This window comes from Volvox carteri (genome assembly GCF_000143455.1).
Source record: "Volvox carteri f. nagariensis unplaced genomic scaffold VOLCAscaffold_96, whole genome shotgun sequence".
Classification (NCBI taxonomy): Eukaryota; Viridiplantae; Chlorophyta; class Chlorophyceae; order Chlamydomonadales; family Volvocaceae; genus Volvox; species Volvox carteri.
In genome coordinates, this window is record NW_003307639.1 from 281146 (window position 1) to 297281 (window position 16136).

The window sequence follows — 16136 nt, forward strand, 5'->3', positions numbered from 1 at the left end:
ATGGCCCTTTTATGCCAATAGGGATATACAAGGCGCACGTGGAAACCCGCGGACAGCGTTCAAGGCGTGTATAAGCCGCACAGCGGTTTAAGTGGTGCGGAGTTTCGCAACTTCTGCTGCACTTGACGGGTTGGATAGGGTTGGGGGAAAGGGGATTGCGGCTGTGCGAGGGTCACGCACGTTAAAGAGGTCGGGAGGCCCATATAAGCCGTGGATGGTTGCTGCAGTAGCAGCAGTAGCAGCGCACCACCTCCAGCGCCGCAGTCATTGCCTCTAGGATTGCCGTGACAAAACGGTTGACGGCCCCCGTCCCACAACTTGCTGGTAGCCCTGCTGACTCCACAACCGCCGCCGGCGCAGTGTGTACGGTCAGCGTACGGGGGTTAGCGGCACAAGAGCTCGCGTCTCCCAGCCTGCCATCCCTGGCCCTAATCCGCATACCTCAATCCTGAAATATTCTTCATGTCTCAACAATTTCCACATCGAAATTTCCTCTCCAATTGCACCACCCATTGTGCTGTCCTTGTGCAAACCTGCCGATACGGCACAGTACGGCAGCATTTACAGCAGGTGTACAACGCCACATAGCGCCACTTCCACGGGAGGGATCTGAAAACCAGCAACACTACCACTTCCAGTATAATCATCCGTACAAACGTTATCATTATCTTTCGAGCCTGACATGGTCATTCGCGACAAGCTGATTTAGCAGTCAAATGCACACTTAACATTGAAACATGGTTCCTTGCTGACGTATCGTTCTTCCTCTTGCTTGATCTCCCCGGGCCCCACTGGCTGGTGCGGGATACTTCTTTCTGTCTGACGGAGAGCTCACATAAAATTAGATTGTTGGATTAACTCGCCTGATTAAGGCCGCATTTGTCATCATATTCCTGCGCGACATATTTTTAGGACTGTGCATAAAAAATATCAACAACGCCTTCTTCCCCAGACGACATGGTCGCTGCTCTCATGAATGGAGCCGTACAAAGGTGTACGGTGTACGACTACGTAAGGCGACGCCATATGTATGAACAACTAGAAGCTCACAGCCACCTCGAAATATTATGACAAATTTTCTGGATTGGACGAAAGGTACCTGATAACTCCGCTTCAAATATAAAAGGGCATGTAAATTAAGATACTCGGGTAGTGCCTGTCGACGCTCCAGTTTCTCCAACTCTCATCACTGCTGCTTACATCCTGTCTGTCCATTACGTCACGAAGTTCGAAATCTAAAATATAAGCCTCTCAGAATATCCTCCTCCACGGGGCAGATAAGCCTATCGTACAGGCGATGTACGGCTTCCCGTACTCCCGGACGTTGTACACATGCCTCACTGGCCTCACTGTCTGCCGGTTCGAGGGGGCGGTGGAGGAGGAGGTGGTGAGCCAAAGATGCTGCCTGCACCGGTCTTCTTTGGCTGGCTGGCTGGCTGCGCAAAGATGCTACCGGCGCCGCCGCCGCCGCCACCGCTGCTGGTGCTGCTACTGCCGAGGCCTTGGTCACTGAAATAAATGCCCGCAGACTTTATGGGGCTGTAGCTGCGACGCCAGCCCTCACTGGCCTCTAGCGCGTCTCTGAATGACAGTCCCGCCGCCGGTGCCTCTTCCTGTTGCGAGTCCTCCTCAGGAGTGCCCTGCTCTGCCTGCTGCCGATCCTGATCCGGCGGCGGCGTCGGCGACGGCGTCGGCGGCTGGTCTGACGGTAGCGGCGCATCAGCGGCAGCGGTGCAATCCGGCCCAGCTGTAGTGCCCAGCGGCGCCGTCACCGGGTCGCTGTCGCTTGCGCCGTCGCCAGGGCCGGCGGAGGGGAGGCCTGCCGGCCGCGGCGGCTCAACCGACGCAGCCGCAAGGGCCGCCGCCAATGAGGATGGGTTGTACGAAATGCCGGAGTGCAATTGCGGTAGCGGCAGCGGCGGCGATGGGCTGGCATCGTTTGGCTCGGCGACTGCTGCGGGTTCCTGATCGGAGGTGCTTACTGTGGTCCCCGCCGCCGCCGCTGCAACGGCGTCCACAGGGCCGCCAACAGTCGGCAGCGGCGGCGATGCCGTACCTAAAGAACCGTCCGCCAAGCCAGTTTCGTCCGGACCCTCCGATATCAGGCGCCTCGCTAGGCCATGTGGGTCTGCTCCCTGAGCCACTGAGGAGTGCGACTGTAGCACGTCAACAGTACTGATGGCGGCGGCGGCTTCGGCGGTGGCTGCTACTGCGACAGTCTCCTCGCGATCTGACGGAGATAAGGCCGTCAGGGAAGGCGGTGCAGTCGCCATTACCTCCGTCGCCACCGCCTCCGTCGCCCCCATCAGGTTGACTTCCGCGGCATTCGCCGCCTTCGTCAGGTCCGCCGCTTGCACCGTCGGCGGTTGTGCAGGCCTCTCCTGTACGGCCAGGCCGCCGCTGACACTTAGTTTACCTGGTTCTTCCGTCACATCGGCTCTAATGGCAATAGCGTTGCTATTGGTGCTGCTAGTGATAGCTTCGTTGACAGGTGCGGCTGTAGCATGTGCTGCAGCGGCAGCAGCAGCAGTTGCAGCCGCCGCCGCGGCGGCAGCCTGTGCCGCGACAGCAGCCGCTGCAGCGGCATTTAGATTGCTCGGATCAGCGGCGGCTGCCGCCGCTGCTGCCGCCGCCGCGGCAGCGGCTGCCGCTGCCTGTGCTGCGGCCAGAGCTGCGGCGGCCGGCGCCTCTGACGCTGCAGCAGCAGCGGCGTGGCCATCTTTCGTAGCCATCGCAGGAACACCGCCGCGTGCGGAACCGGAAGGAGTTTCGCCTCCCCCCGCCTCCTCCGGTGTCGTGGTGGCTTCCGGAGAGGAGAGTCGCCCCGCGTCGGTAACCGCATTAGGTACGGCAGGTACGGCTGCCGCCGCTGCCACCGCCGCTGCTGCGTTGGCAGGCTGTACAGATTCTACAGGACCTGCGGCTGGCGCTGCAGCTGCTGTAGCAACATTAGGAGACGCTGGGGAGGGCTTACCCCTGTTGACGCTCTCCCAAACGGAGGTAGCACCACTGAACGATGGGGATGTACGGCGGCGTGGTGCCGACGGCGCGGGCCGCGGCGTCGTCGTCACCGCCGCCGCCGCGACACCGCCTGCTGGCGTGGCACCGGCCGCAACGCTGGCAAAAAGCGCGAAATCATCCCCCATCGGGGGCGCTGCCGGCGGCGGCGGCGGTGACGATGACGGAGGTGACGCCGCCGCTGCCGCGGCCGTGTTAGTGTCGGCAACTCTGCCCGCCTCCGTCGGCGCCGCAGCAGCAACCGTGGAGAAGAGATCAAAGTCGTCGCCCTTCGATGTCGCCAGGGTCTGGCCTGTCGTACTAGCTGCCGTTACGTCGCTGGAAAAGGACGCGGGCTTTGCAGCGGCAGCGGCGGCAGCACCGTTAGCAGCGCTGGCAGCTGCCGCTGCTGATGGCGCCGCCGCCGCTGCCGCTGTTGCCACCACCACGTCCGAATACCACTCCAGGTCATCCCCCGACGACAACGGGCCGCCGGCGGGTGACCAGTCATCGTAGCTTGACGTGGCGGCTGCCGTACCACGATTCGAAGATCCCGTCGCTACGCGCGCATAAATAGACGTCCAATCGTCCCCCGACGCCGGTCCAGAGGGCGGTGGCGGCGGCGGCGGAGCCGCCGGGGCCGCCGCCGCCGCCGCTGTTGGCCTGCTGGCGTTACTCCTGGCGGAAGCCGCCCAGCTTCCCCAATCATCGCCCCCGTTCGGTGAGCTGGCGGTTGACGGTTGGTTCGATGAGCGTGACGCTGTCGTGCCCCAATCGTCACCCCGCCCCCGCGCCGTACTGTCGTACCAAGGCGACCTGCTAGTATTCCTTGTGGTGGCCGCGGCGGCACCGCTGCCGCTGCCGCCGCTGCGTCCCAAGTTCGACGGCGTCCAATCATCCGCACCGGCGGGAGCTGAGTACTGCTGCTGCTGCTGCTGCTGCTGCTGGTAATACTGGTGTTGTCGCTGGTTGTACGGATACGCGGATTGGGACCTGAAGAAGTCGGGCGGTGTGATGGGAAATGGTGGGACTAGATCCGCGTTGTTCCCATGGGCATATTGGCGGGCGGGGCCCCGAGGGAAATGCTAGGGGCAAAACACAGCTGCGCCCCACAACCCCACGAAACACACGGCCTTAACTTCGGGCTTTAAGGGGGGGATTACAATAGTTATGTTTATTTTACGCATTTTTTAGCATTTTTTTGTAATTTTAGTTTACTAAAATTACACATACACAATACTGGAGCAGGTTGTCTGAGCGGCACGACGGCATCGCTTTCGTAATGTAAACGTCCCCGAAGACTTGGGAGCGCGGAGCTTTACCGATATCGGGAGGGGAGGAAAAAAAGAAGGGGGGGTGACCAGAGGCCACAGCGCCTGGTGGGGGGAACAGGAACGCAAGATAGTTCAACAAAAAGCCCGACCGACCGCCCGGGGGCGCAAAGGATCACCCGATGCCTCAGGAAACCAAGGCAAAGAGCCAGCCAGCCAGTCAGCCAGCCAGCCATTGGCCTCCGACGCAGCTCCGGAAGTTTACTAACCAATAGATTTAGTATTAGAACAGAACAGAACGGAACCGAACAGAACAGAACCGATCACAATCCATTTGAGCAGGCGAACCCCCTCAGCTCCGGATCACCTTGCGGTGGTGGAGCCCGATGAAGGGGACGACGTGGAAGCGGAGGACGGCGGCGGCGAGGAGCCCATCGCGGTAGTTCTCCAATCAGGGTGGCGTCGTACGGCAGCGCTACGCAGCGGGGTCGTACCGCCGCGCCGATCTGACCGACGATCCGCCGTCGCCGCCGAGGCCCCGTGGCCAGGTCGCGACCGGCGAATATTCACTGGAGTCACCGCTCGCTGAACGCGGCGGCGAGACACACACACAAACACACACACACACACACACACGAACACACACACACGAACACACACACACGAACACACACACACACATGAGCACACACGCGGTCCGTGGAAGGCGAAAAGAGGGGAGGTGGAGGGCGGGCAGGAGATTAGGGGAAGGGTGAATGAGCGGGCAGTGGGCGGAGACCCCAAGGGACTCGATACATTTCCACGGAGGCAAACACACGCTAGACGGGCACAGGCTTTCTATGGGTTCTACTTCCGTTGTTGGCCGAGCTGAGCTGAGCTGAACACACCTGGTGAATAATATTCAGGAGGGACTTTCATTCGGTATCACGACTATTTTTCACGATCCTAATTCGAAACCTTGCCAGTTCAGTTCTTCTTCCAGTTGCCACAAGAGGTGCACGGGCTCCGTAGAGACCCTTCTAGAGAGCGTTTGGTCCCGAGTGTCGTACCTGCCTCAGATTCATGTCGTACTGAGCACGTGACGAGGAGTCAGACAGGATGTCGTACGCCAGCTTCAGACGCATAAATTCCCTTTCGCTGTTATCCTGCGTGTATTTGTTTGAATATGTTGGTGAAACACGAACTCAGATTATTATGCACGCACAAACGAGGCAAAGGGTATGAGACACCTGCGGAAGTGGTTTTACTTCGATTACTGGAAAGATACTGGTTTGCAACATCATGTCATTGGCTGCATTGAAATCCTGCCCTTATGAGTTAACTTCAATAGCTGTGGCTCGCAGGCTTCCGTGCTCGTAAACAAATTCATCTCCATCTCAAGAACATTTATTGTCATGAGCATCTAAGGCAGAAAGCCCAAATCCGTCACAAATTTCCCACCCCAGGGAGTTGCTTCTGCCGCTCACATTTTGCGAGACATCAGGGTGCTTTTCCTTTGCCAGTCGCCGAAAAGCTGTCCGGATCTCATCTGGAGTGGCTCTGTAATCCAGTCCAAGGACTTCGTAGTGCGTTCCTGCGGAATCGTCGCGATCAAAACCTAGCTACGAGTATGCTAACGAAATGAATATTAGAAAGGCTTTATTTTTGGCACATACACATCGGAGCTGCTTCTAACCCGTGGGGGCATTGTGTACAGCCTCCACTTACTGTGAGCGGCTGTGGACACCACAGGAATGTTGCAACGCCGCTGCCATGGATGCGCAGATGAACGACTGCCGGCTGCCCTCGTTGGCACAAAATGCGGCGAAAGCAGCGGCATTTATAGCGGATCAAATGTTGGTTGTCCTAAAAATATTAATGTCGAGGCAGTGGTGAATGCCGCAACACGCGATGCCGCAACACGGCGACGAAGGAAATGATGACAGGGCGCTTCCACGCCCTGTCAAACGAGAGATGATACCTCAGTCGAAATGGATTTGACCTAAGAAGTTCGGTTCAAGACTTCATGCTTCTGTCAGCAAGATCGCAGCTTTTTGTCTGACCCAAGATCCGAACGATGTAGAAAAACGGCTACATACGCGACACAGGCTTCACGTAAAATGTTACAATGTGTAGGAAAATGCATTAAGTAGTAGGTTGCAGCAAAAGGAGTGGCACAATAGCGAACCTCCAACGAAACGCCGTACAAGGTTTGGAACATTTCTTCCCCACATACATGCATAGCAGGTTGAGATGATTATCGCCAATTAATGTGTGTAAAGGAATACCAAAATGTTCCAGGATTTTCTCAATCAACTTGCTGTACATCTGCACGGCAAGTGCAAACCGATATGACCGTTGCTTGCGCGTTTCAACTTCTCGCATGAAGTATTTGCTCGCTCATGTTTCCAGGGAAATTAAGCGATCGAGGTTTGTTGCAGACTTTGGAAAGAGTCCGTGACGTGCACGCTGCGCCAGCAGGCTTCCGCTCTGATCCTTGAGCGTTTTTGCTAAGGGTTAAAACGTTTGCACTATACAATTCCTGTACTAGAGCGCGCTGTATGCCAGGTCAGGCCCACACGAAACTACTTCCCAAGAAAATACGGCAAATTAAGTACAAAAATGATAAAAGATAAGGTGTTGAGGTACCCGGCGGTTGGCTGGCGGGGCTACCCGCCCTCATTTTTCCTCCAAAGACCCATTCCCATGGTTTCGTGCTTTCCCACTTGCTTTTAGGAGGGCCTTTGCAACTTACTAAGCGTTGCCGCGCTAGTCAGCAGGGGAGCATAAGCCGGTAAGGACTGATAAAACAAGAATGGACGAACCCTTGTTTATTTGGGATCACTGGGCGGGTGTATGTATGGAAGTGAAGTGGAAATGTGGAAATGTGGCCATCGCTGTGCTCGCTGTGCTGCGCTGCCTGGTGGCGACAAAGGCTGAACAATAGAACTTTACGAACGATGGATACTTAGGACCTACTTAACTTAGACATTAAAAAGTACCTGCTGAAGTACCAGGTTTGCAGTACACACAGAAAATGTATTTTGATTGGAGATTTGACAGGCTTTCTGTCCATGCAGGCAGGTTACGTAGCCGGGGAGCAGATAGCGAGATAGCGCCGCGTTGGGTCATCGATATACCAAGGCTTCCATTTTCCTACGAAATGGCAAAGTAGCCGTACACATTCCTCCGCATTCTTCTGTCCAACAACATTTCAACATATTAATCCTTTTCTTCAACGCATATCACCTAACGGATGTATTATTAATAATTTACCATAACCAATAAACGAATCTATAATTAAATAGCTACCCTCGTAACACCATCACCAACGACAGTATCCGCGCCGCGACGGCCAGGTCTCCTCACATGACCTGCCCATGTTCGAGCGATGACCCCTCCTCCTCCTCCTCCTCCTCCTCGATGACCTGGGCCCTTTTAGTAACACCGTAAGACTCCAAAAAGCCCAGACTTAAACCATTCCTTGTCTTCATGTGACGTGCGCTATCCGAACACGCAACATAGCCAACTGTACAACCCTGTGTACGGCATGTACGACAGTAAAGAATGAAGGATTGATGTCCGTGTATGCATGCACGATACAAGCCTGCTTGGCCGCCGCTACCGTCTGCCGTACCGCTGGTGGTGCTGGTGGTGCTGGTGGTGGTGCTAGTGCTGCCATCTCTGATATCGTGGAACGGTCCCGTGCCTGCACCGGTGCATCATCATCCGCCGGCCCATCATCACCACAACCATCATCATCATCTGCTGCTGCTGCTCCTGCTGTCCTGTTTAGGCAACGTGTGGAGGTGAATCCGGGAGCTCCAGGACCCCCGAGGATAACCACCCGCTGCCCGCCCCTGCATTCAACTGCAACACGTGCGTAAACGCCACATGGGGGGAACCCGGGGGGTTGCTTTCTCCACATAGTTGGGTGTACGTGTGTGGCGGTACGGCAATCTTGCTCTGTCACCACGGAAGCGGACTCAGACGGGCGGGGTAGCTGTTTTGCCTTTCGCCGTCTCTCCAGCGCCGCCGCCGCCGCTGCCGCCGCTGCCATTGCCGAGTGCATCCCCCTGTCGCGACAGAAGGTTGCTGACGGCCGCCAGTCGGGCGGCGGCGTCTCGCAGGTGGGCCCTACGACCGTGGGCTGCGACAGGGGCCGCGGGGGCGTCACGGAGCAGGTAAAAAGCGCATCATGGTTCTATATCCGTTTCGAAGAGTGGGGTATAGGTTGCCGGGTAGGAGGGCAATATGTATATGTGTATATGTATGGGCCGGGGGCCCCCAAGCGAAGCCAAGTCAAGAAGGGAAACCAACAACTGCCCCAACTGCCCCAAAGAGTTGCAAACTGCTGTTGGAGGTCAAAGCAATGGCGAGGGGAGGGCACGCCGAAGGCACGCCGAAGGGCACATCGCCTGACGCTGCCTGACGCAGCGTTTTATTTCTTTATGTGTGAAACAGGGGGGTGTATCTTCGCCCGTGGCAGCTACCCTGCGAAATCCTGCCTTCCCCGGTATTTCGGGGCACCCTCATCCAATCACCCTAGTCAACTTCTCAGTGGATCGCTCAGGTTCCGCACCCACCACCAGCAGCATCCACCACCAGCCCACCCACCACCACCACCAGCATCCAACCAACCAGCACCCACCACCAGCATCCAAGCGGAATCTGCCGGGTCGACAGCAGCCCAACTCCATTCCTGGTCGGCTCGCGGGTTAACTTTATCCCAGGTCACCACCGTCCATCAACTAGGGGTGCAATGCCTTCCACCATCGGACGGATTTCTGATCCAAATGGATATCGATCCCAGGATCTCCCGGGGGCAATGGCCTTACCAGTAGTGCCAAACCCTAGTATAAAACCCAATGCCGCACCCAATGCGATTCGAACGTACGCGGGGAAACCCCACCGCCTTAGCAGGGAGGCGCCTTGTCCACTCGGCCACAGGTGCACAACACTGCGCAAGCTCCAGCTCTTTATGTTAGTGAACTTTTGACTATGAAGTTTTATTATAACAGGCAATGCCCTAGCAGAGGTTAAGTCAACGTGTCCGGGGACCTGCGGTGTGGTGTCGTAGGTAGTCCGTGCGTGCCCTGACTACACCGTACAGTCGCCGTACAGTCGCCGTGCAAGTCGCGCAGAGCAAGTATAGAACACAGCGTGGCTAGACTCCGGTACAAAGTTTTCTGCTGGGGCTCGAAACGGGGGCCTGGGATTTACCTGGCAATACATGTAGCCAGTCGAACTGCAGTAGCTTGTGTACGGAACGGAGCTGCTCGGAGACGCTAAACCAGTTGAACTTGTTGAAGATGTAGAGCTCGTCCTGACGTACAGAATGGCGTGGAAAACATGTAATTGCATCAAGTGCGAAAGAGGAAAGCAGGACGGTTTGAGGAAAATTCAAAACGCAACCACGGCCACCACTGCAAAGCCCATCAATGGCTGTGGTACGACATATGGTGTAGTACTACGCACGATACTGTACGATGCTGTACTCACCTGCGGCGCGCCGTCGACCTTACCCGACGCGGAACACAGGTGGTCTCCGGTGAACAGCGCCTGCACGGAGGGCGCGTGACGGAGGGCGCGTGACGGAGGGCGAGTGACGGAGGGCGAGTGACGGAGGGCGAGTGACGGAGGGCGAGTGACGGAGGGCGAGTGACGGAGGGCGAGTGACGGAGGGCGAGTGACGGAGGGCGAGTGACGGAGGGCGAGTGACGGAGGGCGAGTGACGGAGGGCGAGTGACAGAGGGCGAGTGACGGAGGGCGAGTGACGGAGGGCGAGTGACGGAGGGCGAGTGACGGAGGGCGAGTGACAGAGGGCGAGTGACAGAGGGCGAGTGACAGAGGGCCAGGGGCGGAGGGCCAGGGGCGGAGGGCCAGGGGCGGAGGGCGAGTGACGGAGGGCGAGTGACAGAGGGCGAGTGACAGAGGGCGAGTGACAGAGGGCGAGTGACAGAGGGCGAGTGACAGAGGGTCAGGGGCGGAGGGCCAGGGGCGGAGGGCGAGGGGCTCCTCCGCCTTCTTACGGAAGAGCTTGCATAGCAGTACTTGCGATGTCCGCAACTCAAACAGGTTCGTCCAGACGTTCGTACCTTGTACGGCGCGTAGTACAGACACACGTGGCCCTCGGTATGACCCGGTGTGAAGATGAACGTCACATCGGCCTCGTCGTCGACGCCGTCAGCGGCGCCAGTTGCTCCCGCTGCTGCCGCCGCCGCTCCGACTTGCACGGGTACGACGTCGCCGTTGCGGTTCAGGACCCAGACCCCCTCTCCTGACAACTTGACCTCCACCTCTGCAAGCGACCAGACGGAAGGTGGTTGTTGAGACAGTTGGTCGTTGATCTTTTGGCTCTCTTTGGATAGGAGATAGGAGAGTAGGTAGGTCTCCGGAAGGCCATGAGGCACGCAGAGGGGGGGAAGCTCTCGACGGGCTGTTAAGGAAATTGAGGCCCCGACTTCCAACGCCCAAAATGAGCGGCAAAGGGAGGGCCCAATGCATGGCCGTATCTGAATGACCACACCTCCTGCTAACTCTCTGTCTCGTCTTCCTCCCTCCCTCTCTCTATGCGTCAAACTCACTGTCGGTTGCCTGCTCCTCATTGACCTCCAGCTCGTGCAAGATGCGAGTGGCGCGGAAGTGCCGGGCCCAGTCCTCGTGTCCGCCCACGTCATCGCGGTGGGTCAGGAACATGTACTTGACGCCCCCCAGCGCCTCGATACGGCGAGCGAGCACGGGGTTGTAGCGCGGGACGTCCACGAGGATATTGCCGGCCTTTGGTGCGAGAGAGGGAGAGAGGGGGAAAGACGAACCACACACGATTGAAGCTGCTGCCAGAGAGAGAGGGGGGAGGGAGGAGGTTTATGCGGAGCGGAAAAGGTGTCGAGAGTCACGTTTGCTGAAAGGGTTGAGGTTGAAGCTCTGTGTGTCTGTGTGTCTGTCTGTGCCCGGGGTGGGGAAAGGGAGCCCCTGTGCATATCGTACGACTTAACTGTACGCCGCCACCTTACCGGCCGTACGACGAGGTAAGCGCAGCCCGCAAAGGACGACACCGCCGACCACCCCGTGTAGTACACTCCTTCCGCGCTGGTTGTCGTACCCGCTGCCGTACCATCGCCTCTTTTCTCAGCTTCCGCCTCCGCCACCGCCATTACTCCCGGCACACGGGCCGGTAGGCCCTCCTGGGCCTCCCGGAGCTCGTCCGGAGAGCGGTTGGTCACGTGGATCGAGTAACTGTCACCATGTACGACAATGTGCATAATTTAATGACGGGTGAACAAAAAGCAAGTGGCGAGGCGCGCGTAAGCCATACATGCCATACACGTGCTCTTCGTGTTGGTTGCAAGTTTAAAGTGCGCTAGCAGTTAGTTTGCGGATAGGCGATGACTATTTGGTGGAGAGCTCTGTGAACACGCAGACGCCAAGACGGCACTTCCTCAGTATGCGCACTTACGTGGGGCACGACAGGAGGGCCCTCAGCGCCTGCACTCGCCCCGCCCTGTCCGCGGGTTGCGCCACCACAGCGCTCTGGCGGCCCACGCGGCTGAAGGTGGCGGGGGCCATCCAGCGACATGTATCGCAGTCTGCCGGACACAGCAACAGCAGCGGGAGCAACAGCAGTAATACGGACTTGAGATTCCAGATTGAACGTATGTAAGTAGTAGATATGATGTGTGGAACAGGGAGGCATATCTTCACCCGTGGCCCGCTACTCTGCCTTCCCCGGTATTTCGGGGCACCCTAGTCATCTTCTCAGTGGATCGCGCAGGTTCCGCACCCATCACCGGCATCCAACGGAATCTGCCGAGTCGACGGCGGCTCAACTTCATTCCTGGTCATCTCGCAAGATCACTTTATCCCAGGTCACCACCGTCCATCGACTATAGGCACATTACCCTCCACCATCGGAAAATTTCCGACCCTGATGGGTCTCGATCCCCGGATCTCCCAGGAGCAATGGTCCGTGCCTTACAAGTAGTGCCTTACCAGTAGTATCTGATATGGTATGATATTGTTACCGGGTGATATAGCTTCACCAGCTGCCCCCTTTCCCGAGGCAGTTCCCTGCTCTCCCCTTCGAGAGGGGCGCCCTAATCCATTCATCCCATCCGACTTCAGAATGTATTCGTTGGGTTCAGCAACTCACCACCAGCATCCAATCAAATCTAGCGGATCAACGGCGCCACAACTTAGTTCCTGGTCAGCTCGCATGTTGATATAATCACGTCCAACACCGTCCACAAGATGGGAGGCCACCTCTCAATGCAACACCCCTGGAGTCGGCAAGCGAATTTGAACCCGAAACCTCAGGGAGCAGAAGTCAGGCCTTAACTTCTGCCAGCCACCTGCCTAATATATATATGTATGCAGGCAAGAAAATACTTCGTTCGTGTCTGTGTGCTCGCCCATGCGGGTGTGCACATGTGGCTGTGGAGGACGAACCCATCCAGTCTCGGGTCATGGCACACGTGACGCGAGAGTACGGCATAGTACGGACTAGAGGCCAGGATGACGTGGTGTACGTCACAAGTAAGAAAAAATGCGTGAACATCCTCATGCATATCTTATATGATCAAATATCTTTGTCAAATAACTTCATAGCTACGTCCGTAGAGGTGTCGCATGTAGATGTGGGCCGGCACAGCTTCAGGAATGTGCGCGGGTATTTACTAACTCGATTCGCAACTCGACGGACCATCCGAAACCCTATTTTTGGTTATCCAGCAGCCATTGGGACTACGCTGCTGGGGTCACACGTACCGATGCAGGTTTGGTCAACAAAGAACTGACCCTCCACATTCTCTTGTCGTCGCACCCTCTCGTTGCGAGACAGGGTGAAGTCCATCTCCATAGCTGCTGACACCGCCACCGTTGAGGGGCGAGGAGTAGCCCGCCTTGACGAGCCGCTACTGCTGCCGCTACTGCTGCCGCGGCTGTTGCTTCTGGAGGTGCGTGATGACCACAGCAGCCTGCGGTTGCTGTCCTGCCGCTGCGCCCCCAGGGCCCATGGTCGACCGTACTTCAGGAGCATTGCTTTCGCGCTGGACTGTAGAGAAGCTGGAGGAGGGGGGCCGCGGGCCTGTCTACCTGTATGTGTATCTGCCTGTCAGTACGGAGCAGGGAAGCGAAAAAAACACCAATACTATTACATTTCAAAAAGATTTAAGTTGATGTCCACATGGGGACGGCGCTGCAGCGCTTTCGGCGCTTTCCGTGATTCTATCGTTCCACATCCACTTCTGACTTTCCCTGCTGCAGGTCCAACGTAAGCAAGACGGTTATTTTAGCTATCTGTGAGGTAACCCTTATAATTTGGCCGTTATCCGCGCGGCGGCTTCGCCGTGAGGGCAATTGTCTAAATCGGGTTGTAGGTGGGTCTAATGACCCGTGGGTCGATCGTGGCACCCGACGCAAGGATGTAACCACTCGCTCAGCGGCACGGAAAGCAATGTCGCTTTGCGCTGTGTCGCATCCAGCTAAGCCCCAAGCCCATGCGTTCTGTTCTGTTGTGTCAGATATGGTCGCGATTGCCGGCGGGCCTATGCTTCCCTGTACCCTATTTGGATTTGTTTAGGAATTAAGAGGGATCACCTAGAATCGGCATCGGTCGATTTACTCACAGGTTGACAAGGGCAAGTAGTGCGGTCCAAGGATTAAATCGCTGCTTCGTGCATGCCTCGCGTTTCTGATAAAGTCACATTCCTACCTGTTACTTTGTGGGGCTCAACAACGGTCTCGTGGAAGAATCCTGTAGTCCACTCAAAATAGATATGCGGCTTTCAAGTAGGCAAGATTTCCAAGAGATTAAGAGAATCAATGCAGATGCAGTGCAGTGCAACCCATCTCACGAATGCCCTATTTATGGTACTTCTCCTTTTGCTGTCGATGCCACGATGATGAACGTCGATGCAAAACTTTGACCAACGTGACTTAACGAGCTAAGACTGATTACCCTCCAACAGACCGAGGTTATGCACTGCAACTAATGGTTGACAACTTTTCGTAAGCTTTGTTCACTTTTGCGCCTTTTAAACTGTTCCTATTTACTTTCCTGATATAGCCTTTCCAGGGGCGGAGTCGCGAGACTCGCATTGCTCCATCCTTCGATATTTATCATGCGCGCTGATAAATCTTTAGCCAGAGATTAAGCATACTGCTGCATCATCCCAGATAGCTGCCAGGTAATATAAGCAATTGACGGCACGCCACATGCTCGAACGCACATGACTGTCGTCGACATTTTTGAAAGGGAAACAATGAAACAAGGACGAATGAGCTGTGACCGTACCAAAGTTCACTTCCTTTGTAACAAATGTACTCATTTTGCACCCTGTCAGGTTACCTGCCGGGACGTTTATGCACACAGATAACCTTCGTATGCATGAAACATGGGTTCGTGTGTAGACCTACGTGCACCAGCCAGCTCCGTCCTCGCAAAAAGAGGGCGAAGCCGCTAGTTGCGGCCGGTTTGGTCGGTCTTGGGTCTCCCTTGTCCCTTTCTTTTACCCTTCCTGCCCTGAGTTCGTTCAACTCGTCTAGCGTTTTTTTGAACTTTCTTCACTCTCCTGATAACCGTCCGCCCCTTCTTCAACTCTCCTCCCATGAACTATCTAGCTGCAAGAGCATTCCAGCCAGATAGACGAGCCACTTGCTCGCCGATTGCGAGCACCATGCATCCAATGCTGTCCCAATGCACGTACATATTCAAACCACTAGCGCACACGTCCTGCACGGTGCGTGTATGCATGTATATATGTATGTACATGTGTGGGGCGACACCATGCATGCATCGCGGCGGCTGATCATCATATGCTTTCATGTACATGCAAACGTACGCGCCTGCATCACATCAGGGTGGAATCCTTACAATATGAAGCTTACAATCCAAGCAACAGGCGTGACGTATGCTCGTGCACCAGCACCAGCAGTAGCAACAGCTGTAGCAACAGCTACACCGTCGTCGCGCGTCACGCACCAACCACACCAGCAGAGGGAGCGCCTGTGCCAGCAATAGTGGGTACGTCCGTTGTACGTCCGTTGTACGTCCCCTCAGCTCGCTCGTCCACATCACGATAATCACAACACATTATTATGTAAACGGTTGCCTTCTGCGTCAGGTCGCTCGGTCATACAGTCATGTCACCCACGTGCTCGCTCAACTGATGCCGTACGACCAATGGAGTTGTATCAGAGTACCAAAAGCGAATCTATGTTGTTGTCTACGTTGTCTTTGTCAACATTTACAGACCTACATATGCACACGTGCAAATCCTTGCTCCACAATAAATAGACACAAAGCGACACCGGAGACCCTACATCTGAAATACGTAACACCATAAATGCGCACCCCATTCGCAATAACGCGAACCACTATCTGTTTTAAAAACACAGAAAGTCACAGGTCCACAGGTCCACAAGCACATCATGTGCGGCCATGCACATGCCAAGAGGCACTGTACGGCACATGCGTCCCATGGGTTTCACCTGCTATCGTACTTGTGCCCATGAAAGGGCTTTTTTTATATGTATGTATGTCATGTAAGGTCTGCCGCTGCCGCGCACTGCTAGCCCACACATATATACATACATACACACAAACGCACATTCGTAGCGGACGGAGGGGGAACAACCGCAGCTTGGCGTTGCAATACGTTTCTCGATATGGTTGGGTTATTAGCAGCAGCTGTGTACGTACAGGTACGAACTGGATAAGTCTTACCTCGGCGATTTCGAGTCAATCAGCCAGCCAATAGAAGTACGACAGACATCCACACATCCATGCATGCATTTATGGTTGTTGCTGTTGTTGTTGTTGATCCGAAGTTGGTCCACAGCAGGCAGGCAGGTCAATTTCCTCTGTCCCGAGAGGAGGAATATTTTCCC

The 16136-nt window shown here is 56.0% G+C and overlaps 2 protein-coding genes across 2 annotated transcripts; both read right to left on the minus strand.

Annotated features, from left to right (window-relative positions):
- Nucleotides 1–59: 59 nt before the first annotated feature.
- Nucleotides 60–5392, minus strand: VOLCADRAFT_99828 (uncharacterized protein; the record flags this gene model as incomplete). The annotated part of the gene is made up of 6 exons (XM_002958511.1): nt 60–161; nt 442–533; nt 1342–1353; nt 1412–3723; nt 4780–4853; nt 5318–5392. The coding sequence occupies 6 exons, from the start codon at nt 5390–5392 to the stop codon at nt 60–62; spliced, it is 2667 nt and encodes an 888-aa protein (XP_002958557.1).
- A 2937-nt stretch (nt 5393–8329) lies between these two features.
- VOLCADRAFT_44402 (uncharacterized protein) lies at nt 8330–13065 on the minus strand (the record flags this gene model as incomplete). Its single annotated transcript, XM_002958512.1, has 9 exons — nt 8330–8397; nt 9471–9573; nt 9768–9809; nt 10346–10458; nt 10835–11027; nt 11264–11355; nt 11419–11486; nt 11707–11836; nt 13014–13065. Coding segments are annotated over 9 exons (861 nt in total), but the record flags the coding sequence as incomplete, so codon positions are not given.
- Nucleotides 13066–16136: the final 3071 nt, after the last annotated feature.